This window comes from Myotis myotis, unplaced genomic scaffold (assembly GCF_014108235.1).
Source record: "Myotis myotis isolate mMyoMyo1 unplaced genomic scaffold, mMyoMyo1.p scaffold_m19_p_5, whole genome shotgun sequence".
In the NCBI taxonomy this organism is placed as follows: Eukaryota; Metazoa; Chordata; class Mammalia; order Chiroptera; family Vespertilionidae; genus Myotis; species Myotis myotis.
In genome coordinates, this window is record NW_023416357.1 from 12,190,028 (window position 1) to 12,210,690 (window position 20,663).

The following is a 20,663-nucleotide window of genomic DNA, read 5'->3' on the forward strand; positions in this document are numbered from 1 at the left end:
CACAGACCTGAGGGGATGCTGAGGCTCCCAAGTTGCAGGCATTCAGTGCTGGATGACCAAGACAGAGCAGGACACTACTTTCAGAGAGCACCACACGAATCGATGCCTTCGCATCGCTTATATCTGTGCCCATAAAGGCTATGTTAAATTAGCCCACAGGCTCTTCTGTTTTGGGTTGAATAATCCCAGTTTATTCCACCTCCTTGTATAAGCTTGTATAAGAAAATTCTTTCAACTATTTCCAAAGTTTCTATCTTCCTCTTCCACCTCAGCTTGGGCATAAAAGCACAGGCACAAGGAGAGAGTGATAGAGGCGAGTTAGGAAGTTAAATAACTAATAAGCATTAGTTCCTATGATGCTGACTAAACAAAGGGGAGGCCAGGAGCACACAGAGGGGAAAGGATTCAAGGAGTGTGACCTGTTTCAGGTGGCTAATCCCTCTAACCACAGCTTGCTCAACTGTAAAATAAGGACGATGCCATCTCCTGTGGAAGGTTGTGTGAAGGATTAGACAGCATGTATGTGGAGTCTCCCAGGCACCTGGCAAATTATAAACAGCCATGTGACTCCCCTCGAACCTGCAGTAATAATTGGAGGTTAGAGAGACGCCAACAGGTGCACGCTCAGGCCGATGGTATGCAGGAAGATAATTTATTTAAAATCTTTTCTGACCCTATGACGAAAATCAGATTTGGCTTACAACACAATTTTCAAATGCATCCATCCCTGACAAGATGGACAACCTACCCATGCCCTCTGAGGGGTTGGACAAAGGCTGAAAGTTAGAAAAAACAGCTCATCGTGCTGGGTTGCATGTCACAGGATGTAGCTCAGCATGCTATAGGTCTAAGACTCATCACTCAGCAAGTTTAACCTCCATGAGTTAGGTGTCAGGCTTTAGACTTGCAGCTGCAGGACTAAAAAGCTCCCACCACTTATGACGACGATGCTTGTTTGGTAAAATACAAAACTTGGCTGCTAACTATGCAACCTTATTTTAGTTCTGGTTTTCCCAAGCTGCTTTTCTTTGATAAATACGGTACTGAAGCTTTCCTACACAAACACAGTGGAGTCCCAAGCCCCACTTGCCTGTGTTTTTGCTTGTTCTGAGAACTCTGCTTTCATTGATGAATTTACCGCTAGACCAAATGTCATCTGTCCAGAAAGTGCCTCACAGACAATTCAGGAAAGGAACTGCGTAGCCTCTGCCTAAAGGGCTCCCACCAACCCCAGGACAGAGCCCAACAAGGTCACCCGACCTGGCCATGCCTGGATCACTGAAGGACAGGGTCTGTCGCCTGCTCCACAAAGCCCATGACCTCATAAGCAGAAACAATTTCTCCTGGCATTAAGCACAGAGGGGATTTTTCTCTCTTCAAATGAATTACCTTTAATCATTAGTAGGTTAATCATTATCTTTTAAAGACTATTTAATGAGTAGATAAGATTAAAGTATTTCAAACCAACAGAATTTGAGATTGTTACATTAAGAGTTTCCTTAACTAAAAGCATAGTAGCTCATAAAAAGTGACACTATTACCATGAGAACCCTTGTGGATTTCAAGTGTCTTTGCCTCCACATGAGGTCATGGCCAGAATCTCAGAGAATGGAGAAAGCCATGGGGTTCAGCAGGACAACCCAAGAAAAGCTAACATTTCCAAGAGAGAAGAAAACAAGCAGACTGCCGAGTGTTGATGAGATTATGTCTGCGTACAAGTCCACACTGAGTTATTAAGGCTAATTGATGAATTAACTTTTCTAAGTTCACACTGAGGTTTTATTCTATGGCAAGCATACAGTTCCCTCAGAACCCACAAACTCAATTTGCACACTATTAATTTAGAAGTGTCATTTTTTTCCCTTTTCATGGGTTTATTTTTTCCCCCAATTTGATTGCCAATTTCTTAAAAGGCAAGTTTTACAGCTTCTCTATTTTAAGCATCAGCCATTAAACATTTATTATCCTGCCTTACTAGTACAATAATCATTTACTAATGGTTATTAATAATTAGTATTTTAATGCATTAAAGCTGTTAAGGTACTTCTCTAAACACATAAATTTACTTTAAGAGTGATTTTAGCACAGGGGGAAATCTAATTTTAAAAGTTAGATTCATTACCAAACACTTAAACTCAACGTTTCAAACCTGCAAAACATTATCCAATTGATGGCATTGTTTTTGATAACGGACTGAATAAATAATAGCTAAAAATAGGAGTACAAATAAGATGGCAAAAGGAAGATTTTTAAATCTTTAGAACTGACTTAGTTAAAAACATACAAATCTTTTTTGGGGGGTGGGGGGTTTTACAACTAATACATGTTCCCTTCATTTAACACCATCATTCATATTTCTGCTTCTTATCTGTTGGCCTGCTATGATCCCCGAATGGAAAGCTGTGGAGGATTAAAAGCCTAGGCCATTTCCTCTCTAGCCCTCTCCAGAAAAAGTTTGTTGGTCCCAAGAAAGTGGGAAGAGCCAGTGGCACTGCAATATTTAAGAGGCTGGAGCAGAGAGAGCAAGGAGTCTGCAGTGAGGACATGGAGGCGAAGGGAGGCCAGTGGGCAGGGCTGTGGCTTTCCCTGCAGGGAAATGCAGCTCTGGTAGATTTTGATGAGGAAAGTGACCAAGAGCTCCAGTACAGTGGGGTAAGTACAACCAAGAGCAGATGAAAGACCCAACTAAGTCTGGGGAAAACTGAAACTTAAGCTGAAGTAAAGAAGAGCTGATAGGAGGGAGTAGACAAAATCAAGGGACATGAGTACAGCATCAATGCCATGTGCACAGGACCACGGTGAGGAAGGCCTGGTGTATCCAGGGAACAGCACACTTCCTCTCTAGAGCACCAAGGGTGTACGTGGGAATGTGGCTGGAGTCAGGGCTGAAAACACAGGCAGAGCAGATCACACAGGCTGGGAAAGAGAAGCAGGTAAACCTGAGGAAGGTGTCCATAGCCAGCCCTGTCCTTCCTCTCTATGCCAGCTGTTACTGACAGCTGATGGCATGTCCTGCCACCCGGTGCAGGTGGGATGGGACACCTCAATGGTGTAAAGCCGTAGTGGTATAATAAAAATGTGTGCCTGGAACTTGAGCATTAAATCTGAAGGACTCAACATGCTCAAGGAAGGTTGTTTGAATGGTACCAGGTATTTATGTTGGCTTCTAGGAGGTGTGGTGCGAAGATTAGAGGCTTGGCAGGTCTCTACTCTGGGTTTGCTGTGTCCTGGCAGGACATCACCCTGGACAGACCAATGCCATCATTTGCCTGAAGGTTGGCCCTGAAGTTCTGGGGTCCTGGGAGTCTGAAGTTGCCAATGGGCCTGCCGTGCTCTCTACATGCCCTAAGTCCTGAAGAGATGTTTTTTTTGTCACTGTGCTTGAGCCAAGCCTGAACTGTAGCCTTTTGAGAGTAACTCAAACATAGAATGGGCGGGAGGAGATGCACTCCAGAATGCTGCCTAAGGGACAGAAACCATTCCCCAGAGGCCATGGGGCCAGGAGGGATGCAGAGTGCAGAGAGCAGCAGTTTAAGGAAATGGATTGCATCCCGGTGCTCTGGAAAGCCGCAAGAGGAGAAGAATAAACCAGCTCTGCCTTGGACTAAGGGGACCGACAACCACACAGTCTTGACATCCCTGGAAATAAGGGAACACCATTGTTTGCTCAGAGTGAAGTGATACAGCTGAGATAGGAGACTGAGGATGGGCAGGGGACTCACCCACAGCACAGGAAGGAAGATCACTATCATCATCAGAAAATAAGAGGCTGCCATTTAAGATTTCAATACTGTTATAGGTTGAATTGTATACCCCCCCAAAAAAATATGTTTAAGTCCAAACCCCCAGTATATTAAATATGTAAATGAGGTGATTTCAGATATAATTCATTAATACGAGGTTATATTAGAGAAGGTGGGCCCCTAATCCAATAGGGCTGTTCTTATATGATGATGGCCACATGAGGAACTTCCTAGAAATGGCAGAACTAAGGCTGTTTGCTTTAGCTTGTTTGAGTTTCTTTATTTGTTCTTGTCTTATTTAAGAAAGAAGAAATCTGAGCATTTTTATAAAAAGAGAGTGATCACCATTAGAGAGGAAGAGATTTAAGGCCATGGCAAAAAAAATAAAAAAATAAAAAATAAGGGATAACAGATAGAGCAACAATCTATTGAAAGAAAATTCCTCCAAAACACACACAGCAGAAAGAACTGAGACAGGACAAATAGTCAAAGAACAGACGGGGTATGTTGTGTGGGTTTCAATTAGGCCAGTGATAATAGATGACTCCACACCCAGGCTCAGTGGAGGACGGAGCAGAGCGAACTGAGGGACAGAGGCCAGAATCTGTCCTGGATGGAGAGTCAATAGGAGCAGAAAAACGGGGCCGGCCAGCAAGGAGCAGAACCAATATCGCAGGATTCAGTCAAAGAAGGAATTGCCCCAGCAGAAAGCAGGAGAGGGAACAAACAGTGAGCAGGCAAGAATTGGCTCCATCTCTGCTCCAGGAGTCAGGGCCTCCCTGGTGTGGCCTGGGGAGGGAGCAAGGAGTGCTGCTCCGTGAGGAAAGCAGAGCCACTGTGAGCTGAGAATCTAAAACTTCCTCTGAATGATGACAGCACACCTGCTGGACTGGGGTGCACAGTGTGTTAGCTCTCCATGGCCCTTGTTCTCTGACTCTCAAATGGAAAGAATTCCACCCAGAGGGTTAGGAGAATCTCACCATCTGATCAGCCTGTGGGTATCAGAGTCACGTGTAAAGAAACAGCCAGCGTTTATAACTCATGCTCTGACCTGAATTATTTTTCTAGGATATTCTTAAGGGTATCACTTGAGGGAAAAGAAAGAGACTGTGCTCCTAATTACTTTTTACTTTGCTTTCGGCAAACTCTAATTGCAATGCCTTTGGGTTGGGGAGTTTTGATTTTTAACTGGAAACAGCCTGACTAGTAAAAATCAACAAATGGGCAGAACTTTGAGCTACACAGATGAAAGCTTCAGGGATGAAAGGAGACCTTCCATAGAGAGTGGATGGGTTCAGATGCAACCAGCTCAACAGAAATAATGTTAATGGAGAGAATCCAGTCACTCTTCGTCTGGGAATATCAGCCCATGCCTCCCTTTGGAAGCACATATTCATTCAACTTCCTGGAGAAACGTGATGAGAACATTTCCTTTTCTACAAGGGATTCTTCAAAAAGCAAACTGTGGTGGTTGTTTTGACTATATTATTTGACCAAATACCTGTGTTGTGCTTATATATACACATACACATAAACATTTATAAAATGTAGGTCTAAATAGGTGGTTCTCAATTGCAATTTCTGTTGTCACAACTGGAGATGGAAGCATGTCATATAGTGAGTATAGGTCAGGGATGCTGCTAACCATCCTATGATATTCAGGAAAACTCCAACCCCACCCAAAAGGTTATATGGTCCAAAGCTTTGATAGTGCTGAGGTTGAGAAGCTCTGCTGTATTTAATTCATGTGTTCTATCTTTATAGAACTTGAAGGCTCCACATAGTAAATATGATCATGGCAATTTGAAGATTTCATCTTAGCACAAACTCTCAGAAACACGAGGGAATGAACTACATATGGTACACATGTCTATCCACAGCCTTGCATTTGTGAGTGTGTGCGTTCACAGTCACACATGAAGATACACATAGATGAGGGGATGAGTTTTGGCTGACTCATCTCAGGACATGGTACAGAGCCAATCTCAATAGTGACTGGGTAACCAAGTTCTAGCCCAAGATTGAAGGGAAGTCTTATGTGGCTCTTCTCCCACTGTCATATCCGAATGCAGGACCAGAAGTTTCAGCAGTGAGTTAGCCCGAGGACCGACCTGACTGGACAGGCTGTGGATGCAGAGAGACCAGTGACAGCATTGGGGTCCTTATTGACTTTTGAGCCACTGATATAAGTAACTCCAAAGATGTCTACCCTGATTTGATACCTTTCTTTTTAAACTGGTCAAGCTATCTGGAGCTACCAGTAACTATACGCAGTCTTTTACACATTGTCTGAACATTTCATGAAATGCCAGTAATTTTCTGTTTTAGATTTTTTATATAATAAAAGGGTGATATGCAAATTGACCCTAACAGCAGAACCACTGGGAATGACTGGTCACTATGACACACTGACCACCAGGGGGCAGACGCTCAATGCAGGAGCTGCCCCCTGCTGGTCAGTGTGCTCCCACAGGGGGAGCTCTGCTCAGCCACAAGCCAGGCTGATGGCTGCCAGTACAGCGGTGGTGGTGGGAGCCTCTCCCGCCTCCTCAGCAGCGCTAAGGATGTCCGACTGCAGCTTAGGCCTGCTCCCCGCTGGCAAGTGGACATCCCCCGAGGGCTCCAGGCTGCCAGAGGGATGTCTGACTGCCAGCTTAGGCCTAGTCCCCCAGGGAGTGGGCCTAAGCCAGCAGGTGGACATCCCCCAAGGCGTCCCAGACTACGAGAGAGCACAGGCCGGGTTGAGGGACCCCTCCAAGTGCACACATTTTTGTGCACCAGGCCTCTCGTATATAATAAAGATGTTAAAGGAAAATGCACATGCGTCTGCAGATATCTTGGACATAACATCACATTTTGTAAATTATAAACAATACTATTAAAAACTAGCCTAAGTTTGATGAATATCAAATGAGTCCTATTCTCATGGTCTACACTGTAGGGACTATCACTGGTCTTTCTATCACCAAAGCGCCACATGATACCCTTCCACATGGAAGTAATAAGCACATTACATTTTGATTTCTTTAGAAGATATACTTTTCTTTAGAAACTGTGACAGTTTGAATTTGAGCACCATGTAACCAGGCATCACAGACACATGAGATGGGAAACAGGAGTGACTGTAGGACTTACCATTAAGCCACTTGGAGTTGTACTGGGCCGTACGTAGAGGAGGCAAGAGGCCCAGACTTCGGTAAATGGCAGGATCGCGTCCAGGGAAATCCATGGCTGTAGCAGCATATAGCTCCCCGCTGGCCGTGAGGAGAGCCGTGGAATTGTGCTGGGGGCTGTAGGGACAGCGGGCCATGCCGCTGATCACATCATGGATCTCGGTCAGGTTACTCAACTGTGGGTGAGAGAAACCGATTACCCTGGGTGAGCCCTTTAATACTGTTAATGCCTGTACCGCTTGGAAGAATGGGAATCAAGCTTTCTGGGGCTCAGGACAAGACACGACCAACTTTCATGCTCTGCCCTTGATGAAACTGAGTGCTGTGGGCATGGTTTAAATGTGCACGAATCAATCTTTCTCATAATCCCAACAGAGTAACAGAACCTCATGTGAGTGAATGCTACCAAAATCTGAAGATTATTGTATGTGGCTTCTATTCATGATGGATGGGGCACTGATATTCTTTCTACTTGAATAAAGACACAGGTTTCAATACTTACAGAAATATAAACCACAATAAAAATTAGGTACAATTTTATCAATATAGTGTATCTGCATATTATGAATAGCCCAAAATGTGTTCATAGGTAAGGATGTATGGGTATTTATAGCACTATGCCAAAATTTCCAAAACTTCATTGAGTTTTTAGAGAGAACTCCAAGTCTTGCTGTCATCTGGGGGGCGGGGGGTGGAATCCAGCCTGTCAATCACTGAGTGAGAAAAGCCCTTTGGGTGGTAAGGGAATCTTGGGTCCACTTGTTCCCTCACTCTTCCCTGAGAGGCAAGAATGCAGATGGGGTGGGGGACACTCAGAGCCACTGCCTGCTCGATGGGTAGCCTTGTAGCCCCGTTAAGTTATTCAAAGTCTTTCTGCCTGAGACTCTCCTTTTATAAAAGGGGACACAAAGGATAACCACCACAGTGGGTAGACGTGAGGATTAACTGAGTAAGTGCACATAGGGCTCTTATAACAGGCCGTGGCACCCAGGGATCTCTGTGAGAATCACTTCAAATCACCATCATCTTCTTTTTCTTTTTTTTTTTTTTTTACAATAACTGGATGTTAACTCAAAAATAATGAAGCTGATGATACATTATGGTTTTGAGAGAAGTTGTGCAACCAGGAAATTAACCTGATGATAGTTCTCCATTATGTTCCCTGAGGAAGATCAAATGAATATCTCGCATTGGGAAGATGACAGGTTTGCTTTGATAACCCTGCTGCTCTCCTGGCAAAAGATGTAGGACTCTGAAAATCCCTGTCAGTAATCACAGCTTGAAAGAAAAAGCATTGGTTATAACTACTTTGCCTAGAGTTCCAGTGGTTTGTTTCCTTGCTTTAATTTTTTGTCATGTTTCTTTTCCAATTTGTGATATCTTTTTTCATTCAGATTGTGGTTTAAGGCCACATCAATACTTAGCAGTATCTCTAGAGTAAAGCAGAGTAAGGAAAAAGAACATATTTATGATTAATGTTTAGAGTCACTGGTGGGGAAAAAGCTGGTAGAAATAGTTTCAAAATCTATTTAAATTTAATTATAAAAGCTATGGTTATTTCCAGTTCTTTATATAATTGAGAGTTGTGATTAGGAGTAAATCAATACATCAAATATGCATTCAATTTGACAAAAGAGGTTTTTTGAATTAAAGAGCAACTCATTGGAGAACAGAAAAGCAAAAAATACACCCGTGCTTTAATAGAAGGTTTGCATTTTCCTGATATAAGTTTTGTCAAGTCTCAACATGAAGCCGTACCGTGCGATTGCTGCAGACAGGTGTGAATGCATGGGTCCCACAGGTAAATAACCAGTCGCCAGCTACTAAAAGCACCCGGATGTAGTTCTGACATTCATCCTAAGAAATAAAAATATTACAAGAAATTCATTAACAAGGCCTCAGCACTATTAAATAATATGACTATCCACATGCTTGTTCAATGGGAGATACTATCTATGTATATAAAAGTCAAGCGATCGGAACACTGGAACGACCGGAATGACTGGATGACCGGATGACCGTGCACTGCAGCGGCAAACCAGCTCAATCAGGGCCCAATTGGCCTCCCCCACCCCGATTGGGGGCGGGGCTGGCCAGCCAGCCAACCGCCCATGGCGCCTCCCCCTTTCCAGCCCTGCCCCCGATTGGCTCCCATCAGGGCAGGCTGGCCAATCCCACCCATGCATGAATTTGTGTACTGGGCCTTCAGTATTCAATTAAAATCCCAGGACTTTTACAATACATGTGCGTGCTTCTCCAAGGTGAAGGCCACATGAAAAACTCTGCATACAAATTGGAACAAGGTTTACATTAAGTTCTCAAAGTGGGTTACATACATAGCAAGATTCTATTGTCATTTTTGATTCTTTGATGGACAAATAAAAATATAACTAAGAAAAGAAGGACGTCTCAAACATATGGTAGGAAAGCCTATGCTGAGGGGTGACCCAGAGCTGAATATTTCTTGCAGTTGCAAAGTATTCACAGAAAATCTGGTGCATGGTCATATGAGTGCATGGACCTGAGCAAGCATTTACTGATCAGATACTCTTTAGGGGGCACTGTGCTGAAGGTCACAATCTAGGCTCTCAAGAGAAAAATTAAAATTGAGGGCAACAACAATTATTGTAGAGCTGTCCACATAAGAACAGCATATTCCTAATTCCAGAGGAGAGGGGAAAGAAAGAGGTATGGACGGGCTTCCCAGAGGAGGTGACACCTAACACAAATTTCAAAGGAAGAGTAAAATTTACTGAAGCTCCCTGGAAATGGTACTATCTAACACTTGCAGGGTTTTACTGAGCAAAGAAAGGAAAACCCACTCCAGGCAGGGGAATTGCCTGTGCCAAGGCACACTGGCTAGAGAAATCATGGTGCTTTCATTGTGTATAGAAGAGGGAACACAAGCAGGGGAGCCAGACACAGGCCAGGTGTGCCCGGCTGACGAGTTTACATTTATTCTGATTCTGAAGGGACTCATGATATGTTGTTACTGCATGAAGTGCTGACCTGATCCGATGCTTGTGATCAATTAGGCCACTGGGGAATCAGTGTGGAAGCTAACCTGGAGGTAGGGAGACTGCAATTCAGAGAAAGGAAGGGAAACCACTTCCATAATTCAGTCCCTCCTCATTCCATGCCTGACTCATGCTGGAGGTGTGAAAAGGCAAAGCCTGGATCCAGGCAATCAACAGGATGTGGGCACTGACCAACCAGCTGGACCCCAAAAAATGACTTAAACCACACATTGTCCCAAGTCAGGGAGATCTAGACTAAATGGCATAGCAATGCTCCTTCAACCAGGTGGCAACCCAGGCTCCATGAAATGTTAATCTGTCACAACTCAGTCTGCTTTGTGGGCTGGCTGTGAGGATGAAAAGAGCTAAGCTATTTGAATTTGCTTTCTAAATGTAAAGTGAAATATCAAGAGTAGATAAATCTCTTAATACTAGTACTAGCAATAAAAGTGACAAATTATCATGAGGTGCCAACCTGAAGACACTTCAACTGAAGAAAGAAAAGCACAGAACAAAAGAGCTAAGGTAACTATCAGAACAATTAAGAAATGAGTGTAAACAGTAGACAGTAAGTTGGGTAAGTGAGAAAGGTGCACCAGATGGGGAGGTGTGTTTGGTTTTGTCTGTATAACTAGGGAGAGAGCAAGAAAGTTCTATAGAGAAAGAAAAAAAAACAAGACTTCAAAGAACCTTATCATCATCCATTCCTGAGCATAGGAGATGGGGCTCCCACCTCAGGTAACAGAGGGGCCCAGAGTTGCAAAGATGAGGAGGAAAACACAAAAGCCTAAGCTTGTCTGAGGGGGAGTCCAAAAAGACCTTGGAGAACACAGGGCCAAGAGGGCTTGACGCATTAGCAGATAAAACAGATACAAAAATGCCACCAGAATAAAGAATGGGCTAGAGAATTGCACAGAGGAGAGAGGTGGGGATTTTGTTTGTTTTCTGCTGCTGCTTTTAGAAGTTTTTCAAGAATGAGTCAAGATGTTGTTTCTTTTTTTGAAGCAAGAGACTGACTCAAGATAGAAATGTGCTAGAGGCTGTCCCTGTTAATCATAAAGAAGGTCAGGGGTAAGATATTCCAAGAGAATCATTCAGATTGAAAAGATGGGATCTCAAGGCTGAATGCTATAGGCTTGGTGAAGAGGAAGCAAGCGCCTCAAATCAATTATGGGAAGGCAAACAATGAAGATAGCACAAGTGGTGTTTATCTTAATCTCCCCCCAAAAAAGACAAAGTGAAAATAGGACTGTAGGTCCTTAACATTCTGAAGGCCCATCACAACTTGAGAAAGAATTAGAAAGATAGTTAGGGGTTGTCATAACCAGGATGTAGCTTTGTGCCAGGGAGGAAGGGCAAATCCAACTGGTAATTTTTTTTTTTTAATCTTGAAAAAAGTAAATGAAGGAGAAAATAATATTATTTCAATTAACACAGAGGTTTTTTGTTTGTTTGTTTTTTGTAAAGCCTATTCTGGTCATCAGAATCACGTGAGGATACAATGGGCGGCTCTGCTATCTGAGGAGGGTCATGTGCCCATGATGAGCTAACCCTGCTCAGTGAGTATGCAGCAAGGAAGAAGGTCGATTCCAGGCACCAGGATGGTCAGACAGGAAGGTCTGTGCAATCCTTTTCTAAAAGGATGGAGGACCCAGCCCTATGGAACCCAGACTTGCTTATGATAAATGGGACCATGTTCGAGATGAGTCCAGGATGCAAGGTCTGATGGAACACGATGTCCTACAAGAGAAACTTTTGAAGGCAGTTGAGATGTTGTTTCTTCCTGCCAAGAGCTCAACTCATTTGTCCAAAAGATTGGCTCAGCTTATCTCAGACCCTTCCTATGCTTACTCACTTGGAAGTTCTCTTTGGTTTAACTTACAAACTGCCCCCAGACTGATTCTAGAATCAGTTAATATGAATCTTAAATAAAGAAATACATTTGAAATAATAACTCCTTGGTTTTTTGTTTTTAGCAATGAAGAGTCAAAATTAAGATTGAAGAAAAATGGTCTGTGTCCCAGGCTTTGTAATAATTAGTCTCTTACTGGTGATAATCCTAGACTCTAATTTGCCTATAGAAAATCTCCTGGTAAACCTCTTTGTCAAGCTGTGCTACAAATGTGGCCTTCATATGGATTAGCTGAACTTGCTAGACTGCACAGAATCACCTTTTTTAAAAGTATAGACATAATTAGAAGCCCCTTTAGGAGATTCTGTTACAGGTTTCTCTTACAAATCAGCTTATCTAAATGTCTTTGATTTTTCTTCTCATCTAGGAATTCTTTTTTCCCTTTATCCCATCTTCAAAATGGTTGAAGGGGATTTAATGACTTCTGGTTTTCCAAGAAGTCATAGTGCTCATTTCCAAGGCCACTAGCAGCCTGCCACCACATGGTTTCTGTTGTTGACAATGAGAGCCATCTATCTACATTTTGATAATACCACTTGGGCCTTAAAATGACCCATGTGTGCCTGCGTTCTTGCAAGCTGGTCAACCTGTCCTTGACTTCGATGCAATTTTTATTTGAATTGATAGCCGAGATGCATAGTTGCTGACTCACTGAGAGCTTTTAGATGAGACTGGCCAAGGCTCATTCTGTCTCAAGGACATATGGTCTGGCCCCAGAAGAGAAAACACATGTTTTAGGTCGGATCATCTTCTTAATGAATTAACTGGTTTTGCCTTATAGCATTTCATCATTTTCCTTTCGAACAGTTATGTTTTGCTTGAAGAAAGACTGTAAGTGTGTAGAAAGATTAACTGTAAACAAGGTAGATGCCTCAGCAACAGCCAGCCCATCGCCAAACCCATCAATTTTAGGGAGGAGGGGGGAAGGCCAGGAGCCTAACAGCCTTTATGTTAATCACAGCGCTCCCACTAAAAGCAGTGTCTGTCTCTTAATGAGGCATTACCTGTGTGAGCATCCAAAGCAAGCATCCAAGGAGCAATTCAGAGTAATTGCATGTGCCTTTTAGGTCCAATGTATACCAACCAAAGTCATGATTACCAGGTGGATTACCATAAGGTTGAAAAACAATATGATCCAATTGATATAAATATATATACACAATGTATATAAAGATATATGTGTGTATTTCCGACATATAAATGTGCATACAAATTATAGAAGTATATATAAATACAGAGGTTGGCAAGAGCAGGGCTGACTTCAACATCCTCAGGAGGCAGTTGGGCTAACACAAGCAGGTCATTGAAATTCAGCTTTGTTTACTGATTTTCAAAGACTACGAGAATGTGTAAATCGGGCTGGGGAACATCTGGCCCTCAGGCCTTATAAGGCCTACAGAATCATTTGGTCTGGCCCTGCAAAGGCAACCGCAGGTGGGACTAAATTCAATAAATCTAGGAGCTTTTTTTCATAGCAGCATATATTTATATGAAGTGAATTATCTTAAGCGAATGATGTTATAAATATCCAAATGGCCCTTGGCAGAAAAAAGGCTACCCTTCTTTTCTGGTGTAATTGATGAAGGTCTGCAATTTGAGCATTTATAAGATTGTACCTAAGTGCACTGTGCCATTGTGACATTCTTTTTTGAGTTAACAAAGCTATTGCAATAATCATAATCTGCATGTCTTTGTCCATACGAACAACTGTAAACCTACTTTTTGCCCACCCCTGGATATACATATAGAGATATTGAAGTATGTTAATCTGTAAATATATATCTATGTATACACACAGATTTTATTAAGATTACACTATGTTACATAACACAGTGAATTAATAAATTGAAGTGTAATTACTATATTTATATTTACATAATACTACTATTTTAAAAGAAGTTAACTCCATGGGAAACTTGTTTGGGAAGCTCGATATGAAAAAGAACAAAATTTGGCATGTGTAACCTGCACAGGTTGTTAGTATTTCACCTAAGGAATCCTCAATTTTTGCAGCAATTATTTAGGAGAAAGGCAGGCCTGTAGTTTGCCACAGGCACTGATTAACTCCTAGCTTTCCAAATACTGGCAATTCAGGTGAAAATGTCAGGTTTCAACCCTGATGGCACCAGATTCCCAGGCAGGATGGCGTCTTTGCTGGCTCAGGTGGAGTTTAACTCTTTACTTACCCAAGTTGACAACTCGGGAGCAGGACCAAAGGGTAGAGCAGGGGAACAGTACAAAGAGCCCTAGATCCTAATCAAAACTCTCCCACTGACTAGCAAAATAATTCTAGGAACTTGGTGTTGAAAGTACTGACATAAGATCATGAACAAGAAACTTTTGAAAATTATAAAAAGTGCAACATATACACAAAGCAGCTCTTTCATGCCCTTAATCACCAGTTGTGTTTCTTTTGTCAAGTTCCTAAAGGTCACGGTGGGAAGGGCTTTGGCTCAGACATAATAACGCCAAACAGACAAGGGACTCTTGTTAGATCACCAGAGAATTGACTATTTATGTTTAAAATAACATTTGTGGAAAAGACATTTAAATAGCTCTCAAAGCTGATTTCTATAATGGTCTTTCAAAGGAAACTAAATACAACAGAATTTATTATAAGAGGCCTTGGAATTCATAAAAACAGATTTCTTCCCCCCCCCTTTTAATACATAGAATGTTTAAGCCATTGCAGCTGAGTCACCCCCTTTCTCCAAAGTGAGCTGAAAGTTGTGTATATAAAATGGCACGCAAACCTCAGGAAGAATGAGCAGGCTCAGTGCTTTGCTTCTCTTCTAAACAGGCCCAAAGCAAAGATGTGGCAACATTTTCTTGACCCCGATTCCCTAAATTGTCACTGAGATGGACTATACATGAACCTCTGTCGGTGTCCGTCCCAGCAATCCCAGGGGAGGAGAACACATGTCATCTTCCTCTCCCCTGCTCTGCAGCCGCTGAGGAAGGCTCTCAGGAGTGAGTGGGCGCAGGCTGCCACCCCCAGGCCCAGCATGGGCCACGCTCCACATTCCTGGTTCTGCGGGAAAACCCACTGTGGGGAGCAGCACAGACTGCTTTTCTTAGCGCAGGAAAAAGGCCTCTTCAGTCAGAATGGCTGGCATTTTTCTCATTTTTGAGATGTCACATTGTCCATTATTCTTTTTACTTTGGGGGGCAGGGAAACTTTGTAATTCTGTGTCAGGTTTCATAATACTACCATACAAAGAAAGATATGAAACATTGAATTCTCATTTCTAAATTCATGGCTACAGAGAAAAATCTGACTTCCACTCCCCTCAACCGCTGTTAGGTTTTAGTCAAATTGATTCAGAGAATGTTTTCTGATTTGGCTCCCGGCACTGTCAGAACGGGGAAATTTGGGGTGTCTAATTTAGGGGTTAGCCCCTAGGCAGGTGGCACTTGGCCTAAGCTGCTGCTTTTAAGTGGGGCTGCCTGCTGCCTCCCCATCTGTGCCCCAGGCATTGAGCTTGGGTCTCTCCTCTTCCCCCTTTCTTGTTCCTAGAAAGTAATAGAGCCCTGGCCGGGTGGCTCAGTTTGTTGGAGCATCAGCCCATAAAACAAAAGGTTGCAGGTTCGATTCCCAGTCAGGGCCACATACCTAGGTTTCAGGTTTGATCCCCCTGGTCAGGGCGTGTATAGGAGGCAACTGATCAATGTTTCTCTCTAACTTTGACGTTTCTCTCTTCCTCTCTGTCCTTCCCACCATCCCTCCTTTTCTCTAAAATCAATGGAAAACATATCCTAGAGTGAGGATTAAGAAAAAGAGAAGAATGAGGTCATCAGACAGTGCCCTGGGCCCCGGAAGGCCCGGATGTCACCAGGCAAAGGGGAGGACGTTGGCATTACACCATGGAAAGAAAGGCCGATGTTTTCCATCAGTGAATCTTACTAGTAGAATGAAAGAAAGCTGAGTTTTTCCCAACCCAGCCCCTGGTAAATTTGATTCCTCACATGTCATTCCTCAAGCACAGGTGATCTTATTTGAAGAACTCCCTGTGCTCTGGTGAGTGAGGAGCAAAGGTATAACAATACACCTGTCATATCAAGACATAAATATCACAGGGAGGAGAAAGAAAGCCATTTGGAAAGCACTTTGTCAAAAGGCGTGTACATAATCTATACAGACTCAATAAGGTTATTGAGGTACACACATTTATTATGAACTTATTTCTTTTCAGAGGTATTTTAAGAGACAGCATTCTAATTTTTTTGTAACCTGGTGCTACCTTTAAATCTTCCTGTATGTCCGATGACTTATTTCAGAGGCATTCCGTGAGGTTAGAGATCTTTTGGTAAATAGCCTTTCTTTTTCTTTGTCTGCAAGGGTTTCCCTGGCTAAGACTGTATTTCCTTCCTCCTCCTCTTCCCTCTTCCTAGCTCTTTATTCGGCTTTGAGAAACACGATGACTAAAGTTTGCTGAGACTTACCTCCATGTCTAACCCTCAAGACTGTTGAGTTCAGACAGAGAAGCAGGCAATGAGGCTGAATAAAATAAAGTGCAAGAGAGCCTCTTACACATACCACCGGTATGCGGGAGTTTTCCCAGCGATCTCTGCATTTGCTACACTGTTTGCCCTGGGACCACACTTGGTAAAGAACAAGCCCTCTTTGCTGCTCTTGAGGACTGACTTTTTTCTGGACCCAAAGTGTGTCTGAGGTTGGGAAGCCCTTGCTCCAACGAAGGAAGGTGATCCCTAACAGAATGAGGCCTACGGAGCCTAAGACCCAGCGGCAGAAGCATTTCCTCAACATGGTCCAGCATCATTTTCTCAGAAACAGACTTCGGTGGGAACCCCTCCTAGGCAGCCAACGGTGTGAGAGCACCCCTGCCATGGGCACCGCTGCTCAAGACATGCCTTTGAGCCGTAGCTACTCTGCCCTTAGGAACCTGGGGTATAGATTTTCTTGTGCTTATTTTTAAAATAGATTAAGCTAAATTATAAAGAACTCTTAAATCACTTTTGATGCCATTATTTTCAATATCATGTAGTCATTTTCTGGAGTTAGCTGTAAGGCAAAACTGGGAGAAATAAAAATATTGTTTAAAAAATCCAGGCCCACAGTATTCTAAATGACATCATAACCAATTAATTTCATTGCTTAGTCTAATGTCTGAGAGTGCAAATTAGATCTGATCTTATGCTCTAAATCCCTTTTGGAAACTCACTGAATGTTAAAACCTGGAGAATTTACTGCACTTATATTTCAAAGCTTGCCTTTTTCACATGGCACCATAATCAGGAATAGCCTTCACATTAGCATGCTTTATGTTCCATCCTTCAAGAAGCTGGTGACCGCCATGACCGCGCTCTCCTTACCTCCGATTTGCCCTTACTGTAGCAGGCCTTCTTGGTCGCTTCATCACACTCCCACTCCTCAGCCTGAAGGAAACACCAAAATACAACAACTATTATAGTTCTGATTGAACAAAAGGAGGGGAGGGGAAGATACCAGTAACCAGATTAGGGGGAGCAACAGGACACCAATATTTTAAAACTAATATAGGATTTAGAACAAGCACATAAAATCCGGTCATATGGGCTTACACTGAGCTTTAGAACTAAGGAATTTTAAACGGCTCGCCCCCTTTAAAATCATGCGATATTTAAGCAGCAATCATGGGATATGTAGATCTAGTCACTGTAAGAGGGGCATGTCCAATGCGTTGGTGACTAGTGCACGATTAAAGAAACTGTCACTTCTGTGATATCACAGAATAAACCCACAGCACACTTCAAAGAGAAGCCTGGAAACAAAATGATCTGAATACTCATTTAGACATTTTCATTTTATTTTAACAGCATGTCATCTATCAATATTCATTGATAATGAAGCAAGGAAGATTTTGCATATCATTACTCCCAAGGTACATATATAATTGGTAAATAGTCAATAAAATAAATACCTCTTGCAAAAAGCACAAACCAGTAATTTTCATACTATTCTTAGCTCTGGCTAAATATTTAGAGTCACAACTTTTAAATATTTTTTTCTCAGACTTTTCAACTCCAACTCATCCTGATCAAGTGGACGTAGTTACTTGCACATAGGACGCTAACTCACAAACAGAACCTGTGATTAGTTAAGATAACATACAGCGCTTATTTCAGAGGAGGAAATGGTGCTTGCAAACATTAACGACCTCTCTGATGACATTGTGAATCATTTTTTGAACAAAAGTAAGCATCCGAGTTGATTATCTTTTATATTACTGAGTGGAATGTGAACTATCATGGGTAAAAATGTTTTCTTCATCTGTATGCATGTTGTTATAATTATGTTCTATCTTAATATTATAGTCGAATTTCTGAAAAATTTGGGGTTTCTGAAAAACTGGTTAAATCATTGTCAGAAAAAAAAAACTAAGCGAGGGGGCATTTTTTGTTAATTTGGGCTAATGTTTAATAACACTCAAAATTAGCTAAAACTAAACTAATGTTAAGTATTATAAGAATAATGGTTTCACTCTTATTTCCAGAAAAATTTATCTTCTAATTCTCCTAAAATTGAAGAAAAACAAAGTCATGCTAACATCATTATCTAACGTCTACTTGTCCTCCAAAGAATGTGACATAACAAAGATTAAAACATGAGACACTGCAAGTTGTATAACTTATCTAACTTGGCAAATATGAGTCCATAAGGAAAGTATCCTAGAGAGAACACTCCAGTGCCTTTCTAAGAGAAACAATACTACAGCGTTGCCCTTGTGCAGACTTCAAGATATTTGTCAGTGTCAACATCTGATAAGAGATTTATTCTTTCTATGATGTTTTCCTGTTCATAAGGTTTAATGGCAACGATAAAGTCACAGTTAATCAGCACCTCATGCAAACAAATGACTTGATTTCCATGGTACAATGACAAATACTTTGACGCAAAGTAATGACACTTCCAGAAGTGATAAGAGCTTCATGCAGAGTTGTATAACTGTCTGTCCCCATGAAACGCAGAGGAAATAAATTCACTGTTGTCATTCTGAGTGGTCCTTTCCTTTCTTTGGTCTCTTTCTAAAAGCTCATTCTTGCTTTTATTTAAATCAACATACCCATGCCGTTGCCCTTACTTAAACTCTAAACAGAATTGATTCACTATGATATATTCTCTTAGCAAAGTAGACCTCATTATAACTGTGATACCAAGAGGGTTTAGTGTTATACATCACAGAGAGAAATTGACTAACTTCTATACAGTGAAATGTTTTAGATAAAGAGGTATTTATAGTGGCCCTCAGTGGCCTAGCGATTGTGTTGAAAGTGAAATAGCAATACTTTCTTCAGTAAACATAGAGCTATGAGGAGCAGGGTTAGTCCCAGGGTAAAGAACAGAATATTTATCAAATGACATCAAACTTGTTCATATCATTCTGCCGAAATGGCAAACAAAGAGCTTCCCAAGTCCACCTAATTGCCAAGTAGCCTTTGCATTTTCAAGATAAATACTGCCCAATGATTGGAAGGGGAAAGTAATAAAAAAAAGAATGAGAGATTTCAAAAATATTTCATTACTTTACTCAGTTGACTAAGAAAAAGCAACTACTCACAAAAGTTTATCAGACCAACAGAAAATAGAACAAATCTTACAGATTTTTCTGAAGAAAGTTTCTGAATATAGCAAAATTTACTTTCCTGAAACATTTTCATATACTATCATCAGCTTTCCATCAATATTCAAATTCAGAATTAATTAAAGACCATGACTATGTAGCTTTTCTGTTGACTCACTTCTGACTTTCTACCTGAATAAAGGATAGGATAAAGAGGAATAATATTAGCAGTGGAACTGAACAATCCTATCTAATAAAAGAGAAACATGGTAATTGGCATACGAACGCTACCCTTCCCATTGGTTAATCAGGGCAATATGCAAATTAACTGTCAAGATGGCGGTCGGCAGCCAGCCAGCTTGAAACTAACATGAGGCTTGCTTGCTTCAGTGACGGAGGACTCCAACGTTCCCCGCCTGCCGCTGCAGGCCTCTGAGCTTGCAGTTTCAAACATTGTAACAAATATAGACGCTAAACAAAACCCCAGAAAGCAGCTTTCAGCTGGCTGGGATCTCAGAGCTGGAGTTGATACAGAGTTTCGATTATAGAACCGAAACAAACCAGATACCTGCTTTCAGGAGCAGAGGCCTAAGAGCTGGAGCCTCAGAGCTAAAGCTGGCCCAGAATAAAAAAAAAAAAAAAAAAAGGAGTGGTTGGGAGCTTCAGTCCCAGCCTGAAAACAGCCCTCAGCCCCTCACCCAGACTGACCAGGCACCACAGTGGGGACCCCTACCCTGAAGGGTGTGTGACCAGCTGCAAACAGCCATCATCCCCTCATCCAGGCTGGCCAGGCACCCCAGTGGGGACCCCCACCCTGATCCAGGACACCCTTCAGGGCAAACCAGCCAGCCCCCACCCATGCACCAGGCCTCTATTCTATATAGTAAAAGGGTAATATGCCTCCCAGCACTGGGATCAGCAGAGCCGTGAGGCCTCCCAGCACCAGGATCAGCGTGACAGGGGGCAGAGCTCAAACCCTCTGATCACCCTGCAGCTCTGTGTGTGACAGGGGGTGGGGCCACAACCTCCCTATCGGCCCTGCTCTATTCATGACAGGGGAAGGCGCCCCAACCCCCTGATTGCCCTGTGGCTCTGTGTGTGACAGGGTGTGGCGCTCCCCCCCCCCCCCGGGCCCTGCTCTGTGTGTGATGGGGTAGAGCCATAACCTCCACATCGGCCCTGCCCTGAGTGTGACAGTGGCGGCGCCCCAACCCCCTGATCGGCCCTGCTCTGTGGGTGATAGAGGGCAGCACCCC

The 20,663-nt window shown here is 42.5% G+C and overlaps 1 protein-coding gene across 1 annotated transcript in view; it reads right to left on the reverse strand.

Annotated features, from left to right (window-relative positions):
• SEMA5A (semaphorin 5A) overlaps positions 1-20,663 on the reverse strand; it is a 400,911-nt gene that overhangs the window by 108,210 nt on the left and 272,038 nt on the right. Inside the window, exons 6-8 of the mRNA XM_036309681.1 lie at positions 17,180-17,242; positions 8,675-8,773; positions 6,879-7,092 (exon numbers count right to left, since the gene is read on the reverse strand). Of these exons, the coding sequence (XP_036165574.1) occupies positions 6,879-7,092; positions 8,675-8,773; positions 17,180-17,242 (376 nt within the window). The remainder of the gene's footprint in view (positions 1-6,878; positions 7,093-8,674; positions 8,774-17,179; positions 17,243-20,663) is intronic.